The sequence below is a fragment of the Podarcis bocagei genome (assembly GCF_964188305.1).
Source record: "Podarcis bocagei genome assembly, chromosome: 5".
In the NCBI taxonomy this organism is placed as follows: domain Eukaryota; kingdom Metazoa; phylum Chordata; class Lepidosauria; order Squamata; family Lacertidae; genus Podarcis; species Podarcis bocagei.
In genome coordinates, this window is record NC_138129.1 from 22,760,514 (window position 1) to 22,783,306 (window position 22,793).

The window sequence follows — 22,793 nt, forward strand, 5'->3', positions numbered from 1 at the left end:
CAACGTATGTTGGGTAAAAATCCAGAATGTGGGTTCTTACAGCTCACGGCAATCGTGTGTGTGTGTTCTGTGTGTGTGTGTAGGAGAGAGAATCATATTTGCTTTTTGAGCTGTGTAGATGTTATATAATAGCTGAACTACAGCACTAACCTTGATCCTTTATTAAATGTTTGTGTATCTGACTGTATCTGTGTCTGTGTGTTATGCTTCAAAACATTTTCCTTCCTTTATGTAGTGTGCTTTTCACAGTGTTATTCAGAATCGCTGTTTCTCTGTAGCAAAAACAGCTTTTGTGACCTGGGGAAACCTCCATGTTTAGAAAACCTCAAGCAGAAGCAACAGATGTGGTTTGAGAAATTCTTTATTTAGACTAGCACTTAGTGTTCACTTTATTCTTCTTGAAAATCTGCTTTCTGCAAGGAGTTTGTATGTGTGTGGCTCTTTTTTAAAGTTTCTTTTGCTGAAACAGGCCTAGTTTAGCCTGTCTTCTCTGTGCACAGGATGGCTCCTGCTTGCCAGAGCTGCACAAAGATAATAGCTCAGGAAGTGTTTCAGCCAATCCCCTGAAGCTTTACATTCAGATTTTCCAAAGTAGCCAATCCAGGATTAGCTTTTATTAGGAAGACAGATCATCAAGCTGAAGTGCCAAGCCCTTTCTGTCTGAGTACTGAGAGCCTGTCCTCCATGTTTTATAAGTATTGACATAACACTGTGTTAACAATGCATCCACAGAGGTAAGCTTTACTTTTTTACATTTTTTTCCTCTAAAACCTATGAGTTGTGGTTTAACAGTGTGATTCTCTGTGATTTGTCGCGCAAAACTCACCCCACAGCACTTTATTAAGTTGAAAATGTTTAAATTTGCTTTCTTGGGTCACATGGTTTAGTAGCCATTAGCCATAGCTTTATTTTACAGACTGGCAAAACGTTTGCATACATACTTCTTCACAAGGGGATGGTGGTTTTTAGAGTTTGTCAAGATACTGTTCTTCCAAAGCAGCTTTCTGTGTCTGAGCAGTTTGCCTGCACTATTGTCTGTTGTGTCACATGCCTGCTGAAGAGAAAATGGAAGCTAGGGAGCAGATGCATTTAACTGCCCTACAGGGAGACAAGCAGGGATAATGGCAGACAGCAGAACAGGCAAGTTTACCTTTTCAAACAGTGAAAAGAAGAGCTATGCTACGTTATCCCTGATAAAATATGGGATTTTTAGCAGCCTAGACTGCAGTAAATAGTGCTAATAGTAGATTGAAGATACTGGGCCTAACTGGTGGATTACTATTGCATCATGTTTTTTGTGCAGTTTTGCCTTAACTTAAAATGGATATTTAACTCTCTCTTTTTTAACAGGATCCTTAGAAGCAGTGTGTGCATTTTTCTGGATGAGAATATATAGCTTACAAGCTGTCTCTTTAAAAATGACTTTCTTATTGTAGGTTTTAGAAATAGTTAAGGTCTAGGTCTGAATCCACCAGGCATAGCTATGCATCTCTTCCAGTGTCTTACCTATTTAAAGACAATTCAATTTTTATCTATTATCTACCTTTTATTTAGTACAGATAAAACGATTTGACTTTTTAACTGTGCTTTTCTCTTCTGTAAAAAATCAGGCACAGTTCTCAGAGGTGGAGTGATATAAAATCATGTGTGGTTCATGAGAGCATTACATGTTCAATTTTTTCCTCCTTTTCGGGCTTTTCTGGTTTTTGGCATGATGCTACGTAATTATTTCAAAAATTTCCTTTTGGTCAAATCCCAAATCTGCCAGCTTCTTGTATCCTATTTACTGGGGAAAATGAGATGGTTGCTTGAACACTTGGTAAGTAAACTTGTATGCTATTCTTTGATAATTTTAAACAGTTCTCAATCTTTTGCTTTTAACAGGGCAAAATTAATCCAGCCAGTGAATTTTTGTGGATAGCTAGTTCAGTAAAAATAAATATTATTGTATTCTCAAAATTCTGTTCATTCAAACAGAGTGCTTTTCACAATGTTCTGCCACACATGAAATGTATACTTCCTGTTTTCCTCTGAAAACAAAATTCTGCTTACTCTTTGTTCCTAGACCCCCTTAATTAATGCATTTGCAGGTTAAAGCTCAATTCAGACTTTCCTCAGGCTTTTGAAGTGTGATGAATGTGCTAGTTCTCAGCAAAGTAATTTACTACATTGTTATAAGGCTATCCTTCAGTAACTCTATGCTTTTGTTATCCTATGATATATCATCCAGCATGAAATTTGGTTTTAGAACCACTTTTGAGTATCTTGTGCTTTTAAAATAATCTGGAACTGAGACATTTTGTATGCATGTCTCAACAAGCAGCTTTTCATTTAAAATTTTCTCACAGCATTACACTCTGCTGTGTGTTCAGTTTGTGCATAGTTTTGTAACAGTGCAATTCACAATATTATACAAATGTATCTTCTGAAAGAATGCCTTGTCACCATTTGTGCAGGGGCCTCATGATGATTATAAACTGCTATCTAGTATCTCTTTTACTATGATTGTGTCCTTAAGCTCTATCGCTTGTTGAAAAGCTCAAAAGTATGTACCATTAAGAATACCTAATTCAGATTATTCTCTTCCCCTCCCCCCATTTCTAAAGAAGCTGACATTTATTATCAAGCTTTTATGCTATTTTAGAACTTATTACCAATATACCTTAAATGTTTAGTTCCAATGGTTGTCAAAACTGTGCTCAGATGTATTTTTCTTGCAGCACTTTATTACACGTTAGCAGCTGGGTGTGGAATCTTAACATTACACAATATGATCTTATGAAGAAGCTGGAGAAAATGAGCTTGAATTAAAATGGCTCCCCTAGGTTTTGTTGAAGAAGGATGTGTCTCAAATCTGCACCTTCAGAGGTATTGTTGACAGGGGGAGGCATATTTGCATGGACTACCCTTGTGCACATAATGAAACACAGCATCACAAGTCCCCTGAAGTTCACCCTTTTAAATGTTCAAATGCTAATTCTTTCATAGTTCACAAAATATAAATGTCTGCATTGCAGCAAGATGTCTGAGGCTAGGAGAGACAGCAGTGTTGTTTCCAGATCAGACCAATCATGCTGCTCTTTCGAGAGCCTGAGCCAATAGAAACAGAGGATAGGTTAAAGATTGGCAAATACTGTAGCAAGGCTAAGAGAGGCCTTCTGGAAATTTCTCCCATCTTTGTTCCATCAAAGTAAAGCAAATTCAGCCAAAGTGAGGAATTCCAATTAAAAAGAAATGTTTTTGCAAAGTATAACAGTCACTTTTATGGATGCCATATCCTTAGAAGCACAGTGTGCCAACCCATCCCACCCTTTTTGAGCCAGGTGATGTTTTTGTCTTTAAACAACAGAGGGTGGGTAGATGAATACTTAAATCTTTTTGCCCAGACAGTACTGAATCTTGAAAGTTTTGTTGTTGACTGTAGTTTGTATGAAGCAACATAGCTGTGATTTGGTCTTCTGATAGAAAACAATAGTTTTGGCAATAAGGAAGTAGTATAATTCCAATTTATTTATTCTTAGCAGCTACATAATTTTTTAGATTGGCCAGTATGAATATAATTCACCACTATTATTTAGACATCATTCGGTTACTTTTGTAATTGACTCTACAGAGAACCGAACCGAAAAACAAAGCGTTCTGGTTTAGAAAATAAAATAAAAACATTAGCTTTAAAAAGACCACATGCCTTTCATTCTGAGTAGCAGTACTATTTTAGTTTTGAGCTAAATGGAAGTGGGTAAGTTTATTGATAGCACTTGACATTGCAGGGAAAGGAAAGGGTTCCTTATGTAAAGGGTCCAAAAAAGAATGCTTCTCTCCCCCCCCCCTTCCTTCAGCAGCTGCTTTGCTGACATTGGAAGAACCATATGCAAAACAGCCCCTAGGTTTTCCCACACATTTGTAAATATAACATCCGTGTACATGAGCTTCTCTGTATAATGGCCACTCTCCCCACTCCCTCGTTCAGAAAAGCAGCCATGTTTGCTTTATACCTGGCAAGAAATAAAAGAAATTCAATCCTCCCTAAGACAGGTGCTACTTTGTAGTCATCCGCTCTAGAGTGATAAGTCTCAGTGCCAGCTATGCCCTAGATTCTGTTGAGCCAAGAGTATCAACTTAAAGAGCCCCAGATGGCATCTTGGCATTCTGGGAGCTGTGCTTGTACCAAATTCTCTACGTAGCACCACAAAATAGGTGCACTAGGCCTTAAGATTGGACTTTCAAAACCTGTTGTTAGAAACCAGGGCCCAATGTATTTCCCCCCACAGAATCTGTTACATGCAAGCTGAGTTTAACATATTTTGCTACAATCAGACATGTTTTTTCCCTTCAGTGGTAACAATTTATTGTCAGAGCCCATGACACTGAGTGATTCAAAATATGATAAAAAGAAACCTTTAACCTGAGGTAATATTCACAGCACTAATCTAGTGTTGGTTGTGCACAAAGGAATATACTCAGTTATGTTTCCATATTTTGGAGGTGTTCAGCCAGAGTTGGCTTAGGCATGTCAACCTCTCCATGGGATTGAGCTGTTAGTATTATAAGAAACCTATTTATGCCATATAAGTCTTGATTAAACAGTTGCTTGCAAGATCCTGTAATATGTGAACATTATTACCACTTTCTCATGCTTTTAAGAAAAAAGCACATTTAAAATGTATGTATGCATCTGGATTTAAACTGCTTAATTTGTCTTGTACATATTGTCAGTATTATTTAAATTTAATACATATTAGGCTTTTTGCAGGGTAACTGGAGAAACATTGTCAGTGCTTGCACATGCAAACTGAAGCCAGCATCTAAAATGGAAGGATTTCCTTAGTAACCTGTGACTTCATAGAGCTCCCTGTCTTCTGAATTTTAGTTACACATTAGGTTATCAGATATCACTGTGTCATCTTTTACAATTTTTTCTGCTACCGAGATGATTTCTTTGAATACAGTGCTGCTGTTTAAACAAGGGACATAGTTATTGAATAAATTGCTACCATTTTAGCTTTCAGTATAGGAATGAGGCAATGCAGTGCTGCCAGACGCCATTTTAAGAATCCCTGCATAAATAGCATAGCTACCGATGAGTAAGAGACTGTTATAGGTGAGTGCTTATACACAGATGCTATTTATTCAGTAATGGCATGCAAAATACTTTGTCCAATTTCTTATTAAATGCAATTTCTGGACATTTTATTTTATGATTGCTGCTCACAATCTGAGAGCAGCAATAATTACTTTGAAGCTAAAAATGAATTTAAATGTTTATGATGTTAAAACATTGTTTTTCATTTAAATGAAATAGCTTCCAGAAATGTATGGTGCTTGAGATTAACTTAAATACAGTAATTTCCATAACTGATACTATTATATATGTGGGCAATATCTTCTAGGTAGATTTCCATATCAGATTTCCTGGTTTAAATGTCAAGGTGCAGCAGTTCATCTACAACTTTTGACTGCTGTCTATAGTTAACCTAGGATAAGGGAATATGCAGATGTTTCTACATTCATTTTTTATTATTCAGGGTGTAATGAAATGATACTCTCTGAAGGATATATCTTATTTGTATAAATAAAAAAAACCTATAATACCTTATGGAGGCAAATTGGAAATATGATTCTTTTTTTAGTTGTGATAAAGATAGATATGCTGCAAACCCATAGGGTATGTTTGTGCTCATTTATAACCCTCCTTTTTACTTCCCATCTCCCAGCTTCCCTGTAAAAATAAAGGAGGGGGAGAGATTCCATTTGCAAATCATCTCTGTCATGCAAGTTAAAAAGTATATGAGGAACAACTTAGTTTTGTTTTAACATTTGAGACTTAATTGAGTGTGTGTTACTGAACCTTATAAATGCTGTAGTTAATATAAATTTTAGTCAGTTATGTTGTTGGCAAAGATTTCCTCACAGAAGTGCTCTCTTCAGTGTCTTTTTCTAAGAAAAGAATTCTCTCACAGAATATATATATTTGTGGTGGTAGAAACTTCAATACTATTTGTGGTACACAGCTCTAGACTAGTATCTTCTTAAATATACAGTAAAAGGCAAGAAATATCAGATTACTAAAATGAGCTGAATGAATTGTTGGTGAATGTGGTAGGAAAGATGTTGTATATTTACCCCTCAGTTTTTTACTGGTTTTCTTTAACATTATCTTTAATATTTTCTTTCTGGTTACATTTCATTTGATGTCAAAGTGCACTTCCATTTTTAAAAAAGCAAAAGAATAGAAAGGAGTATTAGGGAAAGGGAAAGCATTGCAAAAGTACTGAATCACAGCTGTTTGGGAAATGTTTTCTTTTGAGATTGTCTCTTTAAATCTTTTATTTAAACTGCTGGTGAGATGAATGAGATATTGTATTTAAACAGCCTGCAAACAATTATTATGGAGAATTAAAGGCTAGAACCTTTATTTTTTAAAATAGAAACATAAGAAGCTGCAGTGTACAGAGGCAGATCATTGGTCTGTCCAGTTCATTGGTCCATTTAGCTCAGTATTGTCTGCACTGACTGGCAGTGATTCTCCAGGGTGTCAAAGTCTTTGTCAGCTCTACCTGGAGAGGCAAGTGATTAAATTTGGGACCTTTTCCATGCACAGTGTGTTCTCCACTATGAAGTTATCCCCCCGCCCCGGTATTTAGGATTTGGAAAGCTGCTATAATTCAGAAGAGTATCACAGAAATCCTGACTTCAAGAAGCCAGCATAATTTACACTGTCTTATGTTAAAACTACCAGCATGAGTTTGACCAAACTACGGGAGGCAGTGGAAGACAGGACTGCCTGGCATGCTCTGGTCCATGGGGTCACGAAGAGTCGGACATGACTAAACGACTAAACAACAACAAAGTTAAAACAGTGTAAATTACCCCATTCCTAACTCTGTTCAAGAGCAGGGCTACTGCCAGCTGAGCTGGCCTAAGACTGGCAGTGGGAAAACAGAAATAGAATTTGACTTACACCAGTAAGTCACCCCTTTTGATGTTATAGGTTTGGCGCGGTCACCAGCTCTTGTGACCAAGCGCAACGGTGTTAAGATTCTGCCCACCCCACCCCCAAAACACCCATTTTAAAGGGCTTATGCTCGTGGAAGATATACCAGTCTCAGTTCAGCCAGCATAGTCAGTTTGAGGGAGTTATGCCAGTGTATCTCTGGCTAAACCAGAATGTGGGGCATATGCCGACACGGCCTGGTTGAGCTGGAGATCCTCTGGATCCTCACTTAGACATCCCAGTGAACCTTGGGTTTGGAACGTTCCTTAAATTACATGTAGTGTGATTACAATTAAAATGGAAGGTTATTCTCTATGTACAAAATTTCACTGCTATAACCCCAATTAATAAGTGGAACCAGTGTGTGTTTATAGCTGCCAGAAAATGCAGGGATATTCTAGCCCCATAATGCAAAACCATTGTGACAATTGATAAACATATATCTGTATAATGTTTCACTGATCTTGGGATCCTGATAGTGTATATAACAGAGATGTGAAGTCAAATCTATGGTCCTATCCTTAATCTATTTCCAAAAAAGTATTCTGTTTTACCACTAAAATGTGTTAACTGTAGTCTTGCACAATTTTAGAAAATTTAGAAATTTCAGAACTGTGGGGGATTTGGAAGAGCAGCAGAGAAGAGGCAGGAGTAATTTATTGTATCTATTTCTGTCATGCCTGCAAAGAGAATATTATCTTATCTGCAAATATGTAGATAGAAATTAGTTCAGAATATTCTAAATACTTTGAAAAAGATTTTTGACAGTTGACTCCTAAAGAATGAATTAGGGCATTGTACGCGGGTGGCGCTGTGGGTTAAACCACAGAGTCTAGGACTTGCCGATCAGAAGGTCGGCGGTTCGAATCCCCGCGACAGGGTGAGCTCCCGTTGCTCAGTCCCTGCTCCTGCCAACCTAGCAGTTCGAAAGCACGTCAAAGTGCAAGCAGATAAAATAGGTACCACTCCGGTGGGAAGGTAAACGGTGTTTCTATGTGCTGCTCTGGTTCACCAGAAGCGGCTTAGTCATGCTGGCCACATGACCTGGAAGCTGTACGTCTGCTCCCTCGGCCAATAAAGCGAGATGAGCGCTACAACCCTAGAGTCAGCCACAACTGGACCTAATGGTCAGGCGTCCCTTTACCTTTACCTTACAGATCATTAGTTGCTTAAAAACAAGGAGAAGATGAGCATAGTGGGCTTCCCCAAGAATTGTTACGGAATTTGTATAATTTAAGCTATGCATAAATGATCTAGTTGTGGATAAAGAACCAGGTTCTCAAGTTTAACAATGACTACCAAAATAAAAAAATTCCTTCCAGTAGCACCTTAAAGACCAATTAAGTTAATTCTTGGTCTGAGCTTTCGTGTGCATGCAATACCAAGAACTAACTTAGTTGGTCTTTAAGGTGCTACTGGAAGGATTTTTTTTATTTTGACTATGGCAGACCAACACGGCTACCTATCTGTAAATGACTACCAAGTTATTCTGGATACCAAGCAACCGGCAAAGATTCCCAAAGCAAGCTCTGTATGCTGTTACTGTGTTCTCCTTGTCATGTTGGCTCTTCTAGAGCTGGAGCTGGTGTAGACCAGGTATAGGCAAACACGGCCGTCCAGATGTTTTGAGACTACAACTCCCATCATCCCTAGCTAACAAGACCAGCGGTCAGGGATGATGGGAGTTGTAGTCCCAAGACATCTGGAGGGCCAAGTTTGCCTATGCCTGGTGTAGACAATAGCAAATGGAATAATAAAGACACAGTCTTAGTTGTAAGGAAGGCTAAAGAGGATGAACTGCCCTGAGACATATAAATTCAATAAATAAATAAAATATAGCATTTGCGTAGTTCCTTACACCAGATGGATGTGAAATTGCCAGCTCTGGATGGGGTTACACTCTCTCTAAAGGAGCAGTCACATAGCATGGGGTTACTTCTGGTTCCATCACTGTTGCTTGAGGCTTAAGTGACTTTGGTGGCATGGAGTGTCCCACCTATGCTCCAATGTGGACACGAAGAGCCTAGTTTCTGTTTTATACGCTCTGGTAATCTCTATGTTAATTACTTCAAACTATTGCACTTGGGGCTGCCTTTGAAGATCATTTGGGAACTGCAGGTAGTATAGAATTCAGCTTCCTGGATGCTCACCAGGACAATATGTATGGTCTGAGTACATAACACTAATCTTGGTCTGTCTGCACTGGCTTCCAATTAGATTCTGGGCCAATTTCAAAGTGCTGGTTTTGACCTATAGAATGTTGTGTAGCTCAGGACCTCAAGGACCAGCTGTCTCTATATAAACCAACCCAGACCCTGCAATTGTCATCTGAGACCCTTCTCCATGTGCCACCTCCACAGGAGGCCCTGTGGCGACACAAGAATTAACCTTTTTAGTAGCTGCTTCCTTATGAAATGTTCTCCCTAGGGCACCATCATTAAAAGATTAGACAATTTCTACAGGATAGATTTGATAGCCGTTAAACATGATAGTTAGTAATGGGAACTTCCAGTTCATATGTGGTATATATTGATTACTAAGTGCAAGAGGTGATCAAAGAGAGAATGACTATTGCCATCATGCCTTCAGTGGCCACCTTTAGGCATTTGTCTTTAGGCATGGTTTACATGGTTTACAAAGCCATGGGTTCAAAGACTTCTCTCACCCTTCTTTTTCCCACTGTGCACTAGGTTCAATGTGGAAATCCATTAAGCCAGAGTTACCCATTTTGCCTGAAACTGGGAACTCTGGCTTAATGTCATTTAACACACTGGGCTAATAAGGCATGAATTATGAAGCCATGGATGATTGCCTTTTGTGAGCTTCCCAGAGACATATGGCCAACTGTTTTTAGAAACAGAATGCAGGGCCTTGAATTCTTGTTATTTCATGACCTTAAGTATTCCTGCTGTGTCCTATTTGAACCTCTGCCATCTAATCATTTATATTCCGTATTATTCTGGTTGGTGGCAACTGGGCAGGTTTCACAGGTATTGGCAGCTCCTATGAGTCTCAGACATTTGGAGAGCCATAAGACAATTTCCTGCTTTTTGACTGAAGCATATTGCAGTAAGAATAAACTCCCATGTTTCCCCTCAGCTATGGAGACAAACTGGACTTGTATAACCAAAGCCTGGAAAGCAGGGAAGGGGTGGTTTTTCCAAGTTGTGTCTGCCAGGGTTTTTAGTTCATCACCAGAGCAGATCCTAAGGCTTGAGGAAGTTGTCCGTATAAATTGATACTTCGGTTTCTGGTTTCTGTTTCTGAGTTCCTTGTGTTGTGCCTGGCACTGGATGAACAGGACAGATTAGGGATTGCGTTTGCTCCTTGCTCCCGACAGTCTCCCCGCCTGAGCATCTGGGATGTGGTGTTAAGATTCTCCAGGCTGTCCGTCCTGAGGTATTTTAACATCCATGCTGAGGCTGCTGTTTCTGGGGCAGCTCAAGACTTCACAGGGTTGTCCCAACTTGTCTTCAGCCTAACACACTTAGCTGATCACACACCGGACCTGATTTTCTTGGTGGGGTAGGAAGAGAGTGATCTGAAGGTGATCAGTTTTGATACCATTTCCTTGGCATGATCTGCTCACCTGTTGAAGTTCAGATTAACTGTAACTTTCCCCCTCTAATGGTCTGCCCTAATGTATCCTATTAGTTTCCTGTTGGCTCTGGGGTCTTCTCTAGATGACAAGGTCTTGCAACCATATCAAAGATCTGGTCACTCTCACGGATATAGAAATGATCCAGGCAGATGACATGATTGCTCCTGAGTATTCTCTTCCACTTAGCCAAGCCTGGGGTGGCACTGTGGTATACCACAAAGCAGAAGGCAGTGATAGCAGTTGGAAAACAGCTAGAATGCAAATGATGAAAGTCTCCAAACAATATAATTGAACTCAAGTGCATGCTCATATAGTGTTAGAAACTGAGATATGAAAGCTAGGAGCTAAATGGCACCCTAAACCTAGGTTACGGACGCAAAAACAAAATGTTTAGACACACTTGTTTATAAGAACACCACAAAGCTGAAAATGAATGAACTGCAGCTAAAATATTCATTTTTCACATGGTCTAATCTTTTCCTAATATTCTTAAGAAGGATCTCTTCTCCAGTCTTCAGAGAGTAGCTAGGAGTGGGAGACAGAAAAAGGTCCTCCTTTCCTTCCACTCTGCAGTTTTAATCTGAAATCTTAGGTGCAGTATTGTGCCCAGAGCTCAGAAACTGCTCGCACTTAGGAAATTCCCTGTTGAGCCTGCTTTGTGGTGGAAAGCATCAAGGAAGAGTTGCTTCTCTGCCTCCATTGCACCCTTGGTGTCATATTCAGTGGAGCTTTATAGAGTAGTACAGTATGGAGCTTTTACATACTGGCTGAAAGGAAGTGATAGAACACATAGTAGTCTGCATTGACTTTTTGCAAGGCTTTTGAGAATAAAATTGCTTGTATTCATGGGGACCTAGACTCTACTATTGTAGCGGATCAGTAGTAAGGAGTACCTTGTGCTATCGGGTCAGTTGTTGGAAAATTTGTTTCAATTGATAAGGTTCAAGGATGTGGATGGGAGTGGTTGACCGTTTGTGTTCTTGGCCCTTGACCCTTGTGGTTGATAGATAACATGACAGGAAGAGGACTGCTAGCTGACCAAGGAGATGTATTAGTCCCTCTCTAAAAGAAGGAGTGGTCCCAGGCTGCCTGAAAGAAGTGAGAGTTAGACCACACCTTAAGAAAGTGTTCTTGTTACCACATGATCTTAATAACTAATTGCCAGTAAGCTCTAATGGTTGTAATCATGTTATAAATTACTTTTTTTTTAAAAAAATCACAAATAGTTTTCATGAAAAATATGTGCATTAAGATTCACTAAACTTCATTCTGTGTCTCAGGGTTAGGGTTCACCATGGCAATTTGTTTTTTGTGGGCAACTCATTTATTCTCATTTTGTATCAGATTTTAAAAATATATTAAATACGGTGCTGCAATGGTATTTTAGAAAACAATTTTTCAGACTATGCTCTAAGTGTAGTCACCATAGTGCCTTGAATATTATCTCTTAGAAGTCTGTATATTTGTCATTTACAGAATTGCAATAGAAACCCATACAACTCTTACCTTCTCTGCTTTCTACCATCTTTCTTAGACTGAACATTGTATTTATTTATTGGATTTATATACCATATTTCTTCCAAAGTGCCCAAGACGGTTTACAATTTAAACACTAAAACAAATACATTATATGAATAATGAAATGTGCACTTGCAATCTTCTACTTCTGATAATGAAAAAAGGATATTGGAACAGGTCAGGTTCTTAGGCATTTTATCCAACTTACAGGTCTATCCATCCAAAATCAAACACCAATGTAATTTATTGTATCAATACTTCCGAAATGTACCTAATACATCTTTGTATTCAACATTTCTTATAGGAGTTGACATTACTACTACTCAGAACTGTCAATTTTTGATAGGTAACATAAATTATTTCTTGCAAAGGTGGATTCAGGATCTTAGTCAGGCTCAGCACTGTTTTGACCCCTCCTCTTTCCTGTCCCCATTGCTCAGTGCCCTTGGTATGTGTAGGTGATAGCATACCAGAGATCCTTATGAGGTTGGTGTGTACTCTAGTGTTGAAATTTGGATGAGAGTATTAACTCCGCTGTTGCCACCCTACCCATCCACTGCAGTAGCACATGGAAGTGAGAATCAGGCTGCTAGTCAGCTTCCCTTCCTCTTTAAGGCCATAATATGTAAACTACAGTGTGAAAATAATAATCTTAAGTATCTCTTTGCTTTCTTAGCTTGGCTGAAGAAGAAATAAAGGCAGAGCAGGAGGTGGTGGAAGGGATGGATATCTCCACTCGATCCAAAGGTGAGTTAATACAGTGTTTCTGTTCCTCAGAGCATAAAGTGAATACTGGCTAACGTTGCTTCATCTGGTGACTTGGAACCCTTGACATTGATTTGACCTATGCTCCTGCTCCTGTGAGTACTGTGGCATAACTATTTTACAAGTGCCATTCTTTTGGTTCCTGCCCAGACACTTAATATTTATTAGGTCATTAATCTTATTTTGTCCTGTATCTCAGTGAATGGACACCATTAACAAGGTCACCATCCACTCTTTAAATACTGTAGTTTTATCGTTGTTTCCCATATTCATTATATTGCCACCATGCTCTTTCTCCCAAACCTTCTGCTCAGCTAAAGCTCTGTGTTATGCCCTGGTCATATTCTGCTATGACTCACATTGAGTTGTTTTTCATCTTATCTAACACAAATCTGGCAAAATCATTCATCTTTCTCAGTGTTCATGCCATGTGACAACTTTTCTCAAATTCTTATGCTGGCGAATTCCCTTTCCCTTCTACATCCAGTACAAACTACCTGCTTTTTTAAAGCTCCCGTCACAAAGCTTTGTTTTCATAACCCAATATTTCTGTCAATGACCATCACTTCTCCAGCTCTACCATCCTGAGTTGCCTTAAAGTCTCTCTTTCTTGTAAAAGCTCTACCCAGTCTCCCTTGCTGCCTCTTAGGTATAACTACCTCCAAGAATACCTATAGGTTTCTACCTGCATTTGCCCCCATTCATCCCTTGTTGTCCCCACCCCTGCCCCCCCCAATCTAAATTTAGATTGTGTATGAGTTCCTTAGAGCACACATTATTCCCTTAAGCACTATATACTCTGGTGTTGGTGTATACTAATACAGTGGTGCCTCGCAAGACGAAATTAATTCGTTCCGCAAGTTTTTTCTTCTTGCGAGTTTTTCGTCTTGCGATGCACGGTTTCCCATAGGAATGCATTGAAAATCAATTAATGTGTTCCTATGGAAACCACCTTCAGACCAGGTCCGGGGACAGTCTGTCCCCCGACCTCTTCTGAAGGCTGGGGGGGGGACAAGGGCTTTTCTTCCCACCCCCAGCATTTTAAAAAACCCCGGGACAGCGGAGGACTTCTCCGCTGTCCGGGGCGATCTTAAAATGCTGGCGGGCGGCATTTTAAAATCGCCCGGGACAGCGGAGGACTTCTCCGCTGTCCGGGGCGATGTAAAAGCCCCTGGGAAGGCAGGCAGGGGGGACAAAGACTTTTGCCCCCCGCCCGCCTTCAGAAGAGGTCCTGGACCTCTTCTGAAGGCGGGCGGGGGGCGAAAGTCTTTGCTCCCCACCGCCTGCCTTCCAAAGCCGTCCGGGACAGCGGAGAAACGTGCTGCCTTTCTCCGCTCTCCCGGGAAGGCAGGCAGGGGGGAGCAAAGACTTTCGCCCCCCGCCCGCCTTCAGAAGAGGTCCTCGACCTCTTCTGAAGGCGGGCGGGGGGCGAAAGTCTCTGCCCCCCCGCCTGCCTTCCAAAGCCGTCCGGGACAGCGGAGAAACGCGCTGCCTTTCTCCGCTCTCCTGGGAAGGCAGGCGGGAGGGAGCAAAGACTTTCGCCCCCCGCCTGCCTTCAGAAGAGGTCCTGGACCTCTTCTGAAGGCGGGCGGGGGGCGAAAGTCTTTGCTCCCCCCCGCCTGCCTTCAAAAGCCGTCCGCGATAGCGGGAAGCGCTTCCCTGCTATCCCGGACTGCTTTTAAAATGCTGGCGGTGGGGAGCAAAGCCTTTCGGCCCCCGCCGGCCTTCCTGGACCTCTTCTGAAGGCCGGAGGGGGGGAAAGGCTTTGCTCCCCACCACCAGCATTTAAAAGAGGTCCCCGGAGATTTCCCTATGGGCTTTCTTCTTGCGAAGCAAGCCCATAGGGAAATTCGTCTTGCGAAGCGCCTCCAAAACAGAAAACCCTTTCGTCTTGCGGGTTTTCCGTCTTGCGAGGCATTCGTCTTGCAAGGTACCACTGTACACCTAATATAACAGTTCTTCTGTGCCTCTGTGGGATATTGGGGAGAAGACTTCCATTTGGGATCCCTCTTAGTTATACCTGGTCATAGCCAGCCAGACTCACACTCTCAGTTTCTCCTTTCTGGCATTGGAGAGTATGGCTCCATGACTTGGAATGGAGGAAATAGACTGCAGTATTAATCCCTTTTTAGTCTTGCTCTTTCTGTGACTTGTTCACCCTTTGTGCAAAGAGATGCAATTTTAGTTTTGCTAGTTGCACTGTGAAGCACTTACTGTTGTTACACTGTATTTGCAAATAATTGGAGAAAGGGGTACCTAAAGCCTCTTCTTTTGGCAAATTTGGACATTATACTTGCATCAATAAGCATCTATTTAGCACTTTTCCTTGTTGTTCAAAGTGCTTTACATACTGAGAGGATATGTTTCTCACAACAACACCGAAAGGCAAGCCATAATTATTATTTTATCAGTTGTGGGTGCTGTGACTAAGATACCCAGTGGCTTGTCTACTACCTTATGAATTTATTGATAAGGTAAGATTTGAACTTGAGACTTTGCTGCTCCTTCTTGGTTAGCACATCATGTCATGTCAACACAGCTCAGTTATGCCTTTGATAATGTGAAAATTAAATGAGTTCCCATCTCCTCTGAATTTCAATAGTTCCAAAGCAGCAAATCTCTAATTATAGGCCACAACAAGTGCAAAGTATACATTGAATTCTCTCATATTTTTTTCTCCTGAGTTATTCATTTTTCTTTTATTTTAATATATTTTTTATTAACAAACCAATCAAATCACATTAATTCCAAATTACAGAGCCAAATTTTTTAATTTTTGTTGGGTGTACCCATGCTTCAAGCTCAGAAAGGGATCCAAACATATCTATTGCTACTGCTTTAGTATTCACAGTTCTGTCCAAATAGTATTCACAGTTCTGTCCAATCTTCTTCTTTATAATTTTCCTCATCTTCTTGTTGTTATCATATATTCCTTTCTTTGTGACCTCTGATAGTCTCCACAAGTGGGTTAAAAACAAATGGAGTTATTCATTTTTCATGTAACAAAATATAATATTGGAAACCTATGGGATTGTTTACATTTCCCTTCATGCAGGATATTTTGCTGGAATCCAAGATCATGAATGATGGCTGTTTATAAATAAGTTGTGACACTACATAAAGTTGCATTTTATTTTTGTCATTTGGGTAACTATTTTGGGTAAAAAAGCACACCCTTTTCTGAAAGGTGGGCTGCCATATGTCCATTTCCCCCCAGACACACCAGCTTTTTTAGACTTAACATTTCTGTCCAGGTGGATTTTTAAAATTTGGCAAAATGTCCAAGTGTTGTTGTTGTTGTTGTTGTTCTCTGTCACCATGGGTGGGGAGGGGGTTTGTGGTTAAAGCACAAATAAGAGGAAAGGGAAGTCCCATTCCATGAGCAGAAGACAAATCTGCAAGTGGGCTGACAGTGTTGGATGAAAATCAATTGCATCTGGACTTCTGGCAAGGCAAGATGGCAACCGCCACAGGATCGGCAAGCTGCTAGGGAAAATACAATACCAGCGGGAGTGTCTGGCTGGTCCTTGCACCTCCAAAGCCGTTGTTGCAGCTGTTGCTGCAGGCAGAGAGGAGCCCAATGGGAGTGAGGGAACCGGAGAACTCGTGGAGAAATGTGTCTCCCTGGGCGCCTCTCATCCTGGGATGGAGACAGACCCAACTGGTGGCCTGATAGAACCTGGAGGCCCAGGAGAACCGTGTGGTAGGACAGGCACAATGGGGGAGCTTCTCCCTTGTACTGAGTGGCCGCTGAGCTGCTGCTACTGCCGCTTTTACAGAGGAGAGGCCGAGAGGGATCAGAGAAGGGTGGAGTAGGCCATGTGGAGGCATGCCACGGGGACTGACTGAAGTGGAGGAAGAGACTGTTCAGGCAAGGGACAGGCTGATCAGATTCCCACCATCCACTACCCCACTGTTTCCTGGGACCTGGAGCAGATGGAAGAGGCAAATGCAACAGCAACCTCCTTGTGTAGGAGAAGTGACTGGTTACTTGTCCACCCTCCATAATATGAGGGTACTTAAGCACACGGTGGGGGCGTGGTCCCACTTTAAATGTGTGGCTTTGTCATTACAGAATTTAACTACCAGCCATTTGTTCTCTTTGGTTGGGTGTGCTCAGGACAAACTGATATTCAGAAGCATTATTGTCACACGTAAGAGTAAGTCATGGTGTAACAGTTTAGTGCTACATGAACGAGTCTGCATGTGCAAAGCATTGGGCTTGCATGCTCCCCCTTTCCCTATCCTCTTTCCAGTGTTACAGAATCCTTATGAGGAAAGGTTGCAGCATTTGAGACCGTTTAGTTTAGAGAAAAGGTGTGAGAGAGAAATTTATAAAATTATGTATGCCATGGAGAAAGTGAATAGAGAACTCCCCCCCCCATAACACTAGAACTCATGGACACACAATGAAACTCGATGTTGGAAGATTCAGAACAGATAAAATGAAATATTTCTTCACACAGTTAGGCTATGGAACTCACTCCCACAGGAGGCAGTGATGGCCACCAACCTAGATGGCTTTAAAAGAGTTTTGGACAAATTCGTGGAGGAGAGGACTACCAATGGCTTCTAGCCATGATGCCTATGCTCTACCTCCACAGTTGAAGGAACCAATGCTCTTGAAAACAAGTTGCTGGAGGGGTGAGTTCTCTTGTGCTGGAATCCAGCTTGCAGGTTTCCCACAAACATCTGGTTGGCCACTGGGAGAACAGGAGGCTGAACTGGATGTGCCATTGACCTGATCCATCAGGCACTTATATGCTTATGTTGTGTTTTAGACCATGGTCCTTGGTGCAAATATAACAGTAAACTGGGGTTCTGTGAAAGGGAAACTAAACTTAGCTGAAGTCATATTCCTAGCCATGCTGGAGGAAGAGGAGACAGGAGCTTGCATGCTCAGCATTTTGCTGGAGTTTTTTAAGGCTCATCCATAGATCATGAACTATGGTTTAGCAATGCATTACATGCAAACATGACCATTGGAAGTATTCATAGTCCTTGTCTCCTTTAGACAGATTTTGTATTGATGAATTTGGTGTTTGTGTTCTATGATTTTTGACTGTGAACACAATATGGGTTGGTTTAATGGCTTTTTAATATTTTTATTGACACTGTAAGCTGCCTAAAGTCTGTTGGTTGAGTAGAGTATAATGTAAATAAGAAATATTTAAGAGGGCATAATTATGAGGGTGTGGAAAATGTTCTCCCTTACTAAGCAATTGAATTAGGATACATAATTTGGTAGGATTTTAATGGGAAAGTGACTGTTACTAATATAATGTAATTAGCTCCAAGCTGTGTTGGCAAGCTGAACTTTATTTTAGCAGTTCTGCCAAGGGATCTTCAACAAGACTATTTTTTTCTTGTTTTCTTGACTTTGCTGTACCTCAGTTTTTCAGGCTTCTAAACTGGAAAGGCGAAAATGTCAATATATTTACAAGTGGCTTGAGTGGAGAACTGAGAATGTTCCTTTTTGCACATTAGGAAGGATGTGGAAGTGAGATATTTCTCTAAAAATAACGTAGCTAGTCCTGCCATCATCACAAAGGCTGACTGTGAACATTGCCACAGTGCACAGTCAATTATACTAGTTTTTTTTGAATCTGGTTGTTATAACCTCATTTCCATAGTGGATTCAGATATTTTGCTGCTTCCTTGCAGTTATATAGTTAGTCAACATAGTACTATCAAGGAGATTTGCCTTGGCTGGTTCTGAGCTAGATAATCTGGGTGCAAGGAGCAATGACTCTATTCTCATGCGTGCACTAGAGTGTGGTGTTGCCACCTTGTATATTTTTTCTTGGTACTGGGGAGTGCTCTCTGTTTTAGACTGCAATAGCACCAGTGTGTGGGAAGAGAATCAGTAGTGTGTGAACTCCACAATCAGGACCAACAGGACATAGGTGACTTCCCAAGACAAGCATGAGCTTGTCCAGGGGACAATGGGGAATACAACAACAGCTGTACTTTAATTTTGTGTTATGTCATGCCCCCATGGCCACCATTTTGTGATAGTGCCCATAGCAGTTTCTCAAAATTCAAAATGTGTCCATTGGTTGAAATTGATTAGTAAATCCTGGTATTCAAAATACCAAGCGAGCTGGGCCTATGATATGATTTGGTAGAAGGCAACTTTCATGCTCATCATGTTTTGCTTTTGATCCAATATATTTGTGCTGTGGTTGCTCTTAGTGTGTGATTATAGGAACTTTGATTACATTTGATAACACACAACTTTCTAGGACATATTTGAATACAAATGTGAAGTGACATAAAAAAAAAAATCTACCACAGAAAGTACATTTTGTAACCCTGTCACCCGACAGTACATTTTGTATGCTGTCAAATATCTTAAACCCAAAGTATGTTAATTTTCATGCTAATTTTTAAAAAAGTACAGCAAATACATAAATACATTTTTTCCCCTTGCTGATTCAGAAAGGTCATGTTGCATACAGTGGTCAAAACAGCATCATTGAATATTACATGTATGGGAAACAAAATAGCTTTCACCATATCATTGCAGAAGTGTTTTATTTTTATTCAATAATCAATATAACTTAATTTTAAAAATATATCAGATGACATTGTAACATAAGAGGGTACAATTTTAACTATTCTCATGAATGTGTGATACCAAAATAAGCCCAATCGGTTGAAAAATAAGCAAAACAGGAGGTTTTTTCTAAAATGACGCAGAAATTTCATTGGCCTAAATCACGTGAAAATAGAAATCTTCAAAAAATTATCCTGCGCCCAATTTTGGAAATCTTAAAAAAAAATATTGAGGTTATCTCATAGGTATCTACATAAAAAAATTTTTTTGAAGAAAATCTGAGTTGTGAGAGCACGTGGCATCAGGTGATTTGGCATGGAATGACCCACAAATAAGTAATACAATGGTAGGGAAATTGTCATGTGAAGATTAAAAAATTGGGTAGCTACATTCCAAACTGAATTTCTACTTGGTGTGTTTTTCTCTGGGTATTTATATAGTATGCAATATTAAAATAAATTTATTTTCCAAAGGCATTCTTTGGAACCCTTCTGGAACCCTTTCTAGTTATGCTTAATCAGTAGAATTAAATCACATCATCCTCTCAGTATTTAGTGTTCTTAAGCTGTTGACTTTTCACAGTTGTGCCCAGCAGTATTGTTTAGGTTCTGTATAACCATTTCACAAGACCAATGACCAAGAGTGATGTTAGGTAATAATCATTCTGGAACTTTCCAAGGTGTGTAATATTTGCCTGCTTGGCCTCAGTTTCATACTTTCTTGTCTAGGCTGATTCCTCATGGCTTAGTGGTGATAGTCATGTAGCTGAGTAAGTGGAGAGCTAGATTATACCTATAGAAATTACTTGCATGTAGTATTTGATACTTGCTGGCTATATCTTAAATAAAATACTTTTAAATTTGTGGCAAGGGGAAATTGGTGGAATTGTTCACAATACTGTACAAGAAAAAGTAGTTTGAGAGTCCACAGAGAGCCTTCCTGGCATTCTGTCACTTTACTGCATTATTACCTTTATTATTATGTCCTGTTCATTGAAATACTAAAAAGTGCTAGTACATTAGTGGTATGCTAGGGGTGCTTAATGTTGGTATAATTTTTGTTATAGATCCTGGCTCTGCTGAACGTACAGCACAAAAAAGGAAGTTTCCAAGTCCTCCACACTCTTCCAATGGCCACTCCCCGGAGGACGCATCATCAAGCCCTATTAAAAAGAAAAAGAAACCTGGCTTATTGAACAGTAATAATAAAGAGCAGGTAATAGAAGTCGTGGATTTGATGCAGTGTTTTATATGAAACCATTGGAGATTACTAGGTGCTCTACTCTTTCCTTGGTTCAGTATCTGTACTTATAGTAATAGTTCTGCATTGGCTGTAGGGTCTACTGAAGATGGAGATTACTGTTTTATTTCTAGTTTCTACAGCAGCCAAGATTTATCTGAAACTAAGAAGTGAAGTCTAAATGAGTGCTATTTTTGTAAGTAAACAGAATTCTGGTTAAACAGACTCTAATGTCAGTCAAATTTTCTTGCCCCTTATATTGAATAGACACCCCGCCCCCCCCCCCGTACTTCCAGGGTTTGACCAACCTAAACAAAGGGAATAGTTTATTCTTTCTTTATTTAAAATAATGAATTGACATAACGTATGAAGAGGTCTACTGAATCAAGCCAAAAGCTTATCTAGTTCAGCATCTTACTTCCAGACATGGCCAACCGGTGTTTCTCCATCGCTTTGGCTCTGGTAACCAGTCCTGCTCCTCTCTTCTCAGTTCCCACACTCAACAAAAGTATAGGTGCAGATCAAGGGAAATAATAGTACCACTCTATTCTGCCTTGGTCAGCCACACCTGGAATACTGTGTCCACTTCTGGGCTCCACATGTGCAGAGAAGGGGCAACCAAAATGATCAGGGATCTGGAAACTAAGCCTTATGAGGAGCGCTTGAAGGAGCTGGGTATGTTTAGTGTGGAAAAGAGGAGACTGAGAGAAGATGTGATAGCCAACTTCAAATACCTTAAGGGCTGTCACATGGAAGAGGGAACAAGCTTGTTTTCTCCTGCTCTGGAGGGTAGGACTCAAAACAATGGCTTCAAGTTGCAAGAAAGGAGATTCCGACTAAGCATTCGAAAAACCTTTCTGATAGTAAGAGATGTTTGGCAGTGGAACAGACTCCCACTAGAGGTGGTGGACTCTCCTTCCTGGAGGTTTTTAAGCAGAGGTTGGATGGCCATCTGTCGTGGGTGCTTTAGCTGAGATTCCTGCAATGCAGGGGGTTGGACTAGATGACCCTTGGGTCCCTTCCAACTCTGAGATTCTATGGTTCTAGGACTCCTATGCTAAGCACCACTTACTTGCTGCTTGCTGGGTGTTCTGCTAGCTTTTAACTTGGAGAAACCCAAGTAACTGAAGGGGATGAAAACAGCCTCATGTGGCTGTTGTTCAAGAACTCTGGAGATGGACTTAGGGCAGAGCAGCAATTAGCAATTTCAGTGGAACAGGCTATCATGAGGAGGGGGTGTTATATTGCTCTGTCTACCATTTGCCCCACTCTGCTTGTTGCAGTCTTTATAATACATTAAATTGCAATGTCTCCCAAAGTGTGCTTCTGCCAGCCCCAATGGCAACGGCCTTCATGGGTGCCTTGCCAGCAGGCTACTTAGCTCTTTTGCAAGTAAACTGGGCAGGGCTGGGAAGTTCTGGAGCTGTATGTTTTGAGAGAAATACAATGCTAGAGTGCTAAAGTGCTGCTGATAGTTCATTTGATGAAATATCCTACTCAGAAAGTGTTTTGTCTGTGATGGCAAAATACCTTCTACATTGCTACTCCAGTTGCTACTTTTGTATCTGTATTGCTAAAATGAAACAACAACTAACACCACTAACAACTAATGCTACTTAGTAAATAAATATAGCAAGATAATATCAAAGAGATAATTTTAGATTGCTGATATTTAGATTGCTAAATAGTTCCAGGGAAACTAGGAATTTTTTCTACATTATCATGCTCTAAATTATTGATCACTATGTAAGCACACAAAAAGCAACTTTTTCCTAGTAATAATGATTTCAAGTAATTGAGTCAAAGCCCAGGTATACTTAAGCAAATGTAATATTTATGCATTTTATTTGTTTATTTCAACCAAAGTTCTCAGAATACATAGAGAAGATCTATTACAGCTTAATCCTAACCAGCTAATCATTGGATGCTTACTGTGTTAAACAGTTTCTCCATGCCTTGGAGAAACTCCATGTTCAGCTGTGGTATTAGTTTCTCTGATGCTGTAGCATTTGTTGAAAAATGGTATCTCCTGATGGAGATTTCCTATTTTCTGCATACTCATCTCCTAGTCTGTCTTCTATTAATAGAAAATAATTAGGGCCTCATGTGGCACTGCC

The 22,793-nt window shown here is 40.3% G+C and overlaps 1 protein-coding gene across 13 annotated transcripts in view; it reads left to right on the forward strand.

The window, feature by feature from the left end:
• Positions 1–22,793, forward strand: part of ZMYND8 (zinc finger MYND-type containing 8) — an 84,759-nt gene that overhangs the window by 26,021 nt on the left and 35,945 nt on the right. For 4 of the 13 annotated variants that reach the window (XM_081196028.1, XM_081196031.1, XM_081196034.1 and 1 more), the window contains 2 exons: positions 12,790–12,860; positions 20,504–20,652. In XM_081196028.1, coding sequence (XP_081052154.1) covers positions 12,790–12,860; positions 20,504–20,652 — 220 coding nt within the window. Of the gene's footprint in view, positions 1–64; positions 735–939; positions 1,141–1,160; positions 1,820–4,858; positions 5,102–12,789; positions 12,861–20,503; positions 20,653–22,793 lie in introns of those variants that run through there. The other 9 variants (XM_081196027.1, XM_081196025.1, XM_081196026.1 and 6 more) reach the window with 8 other exon arrangements.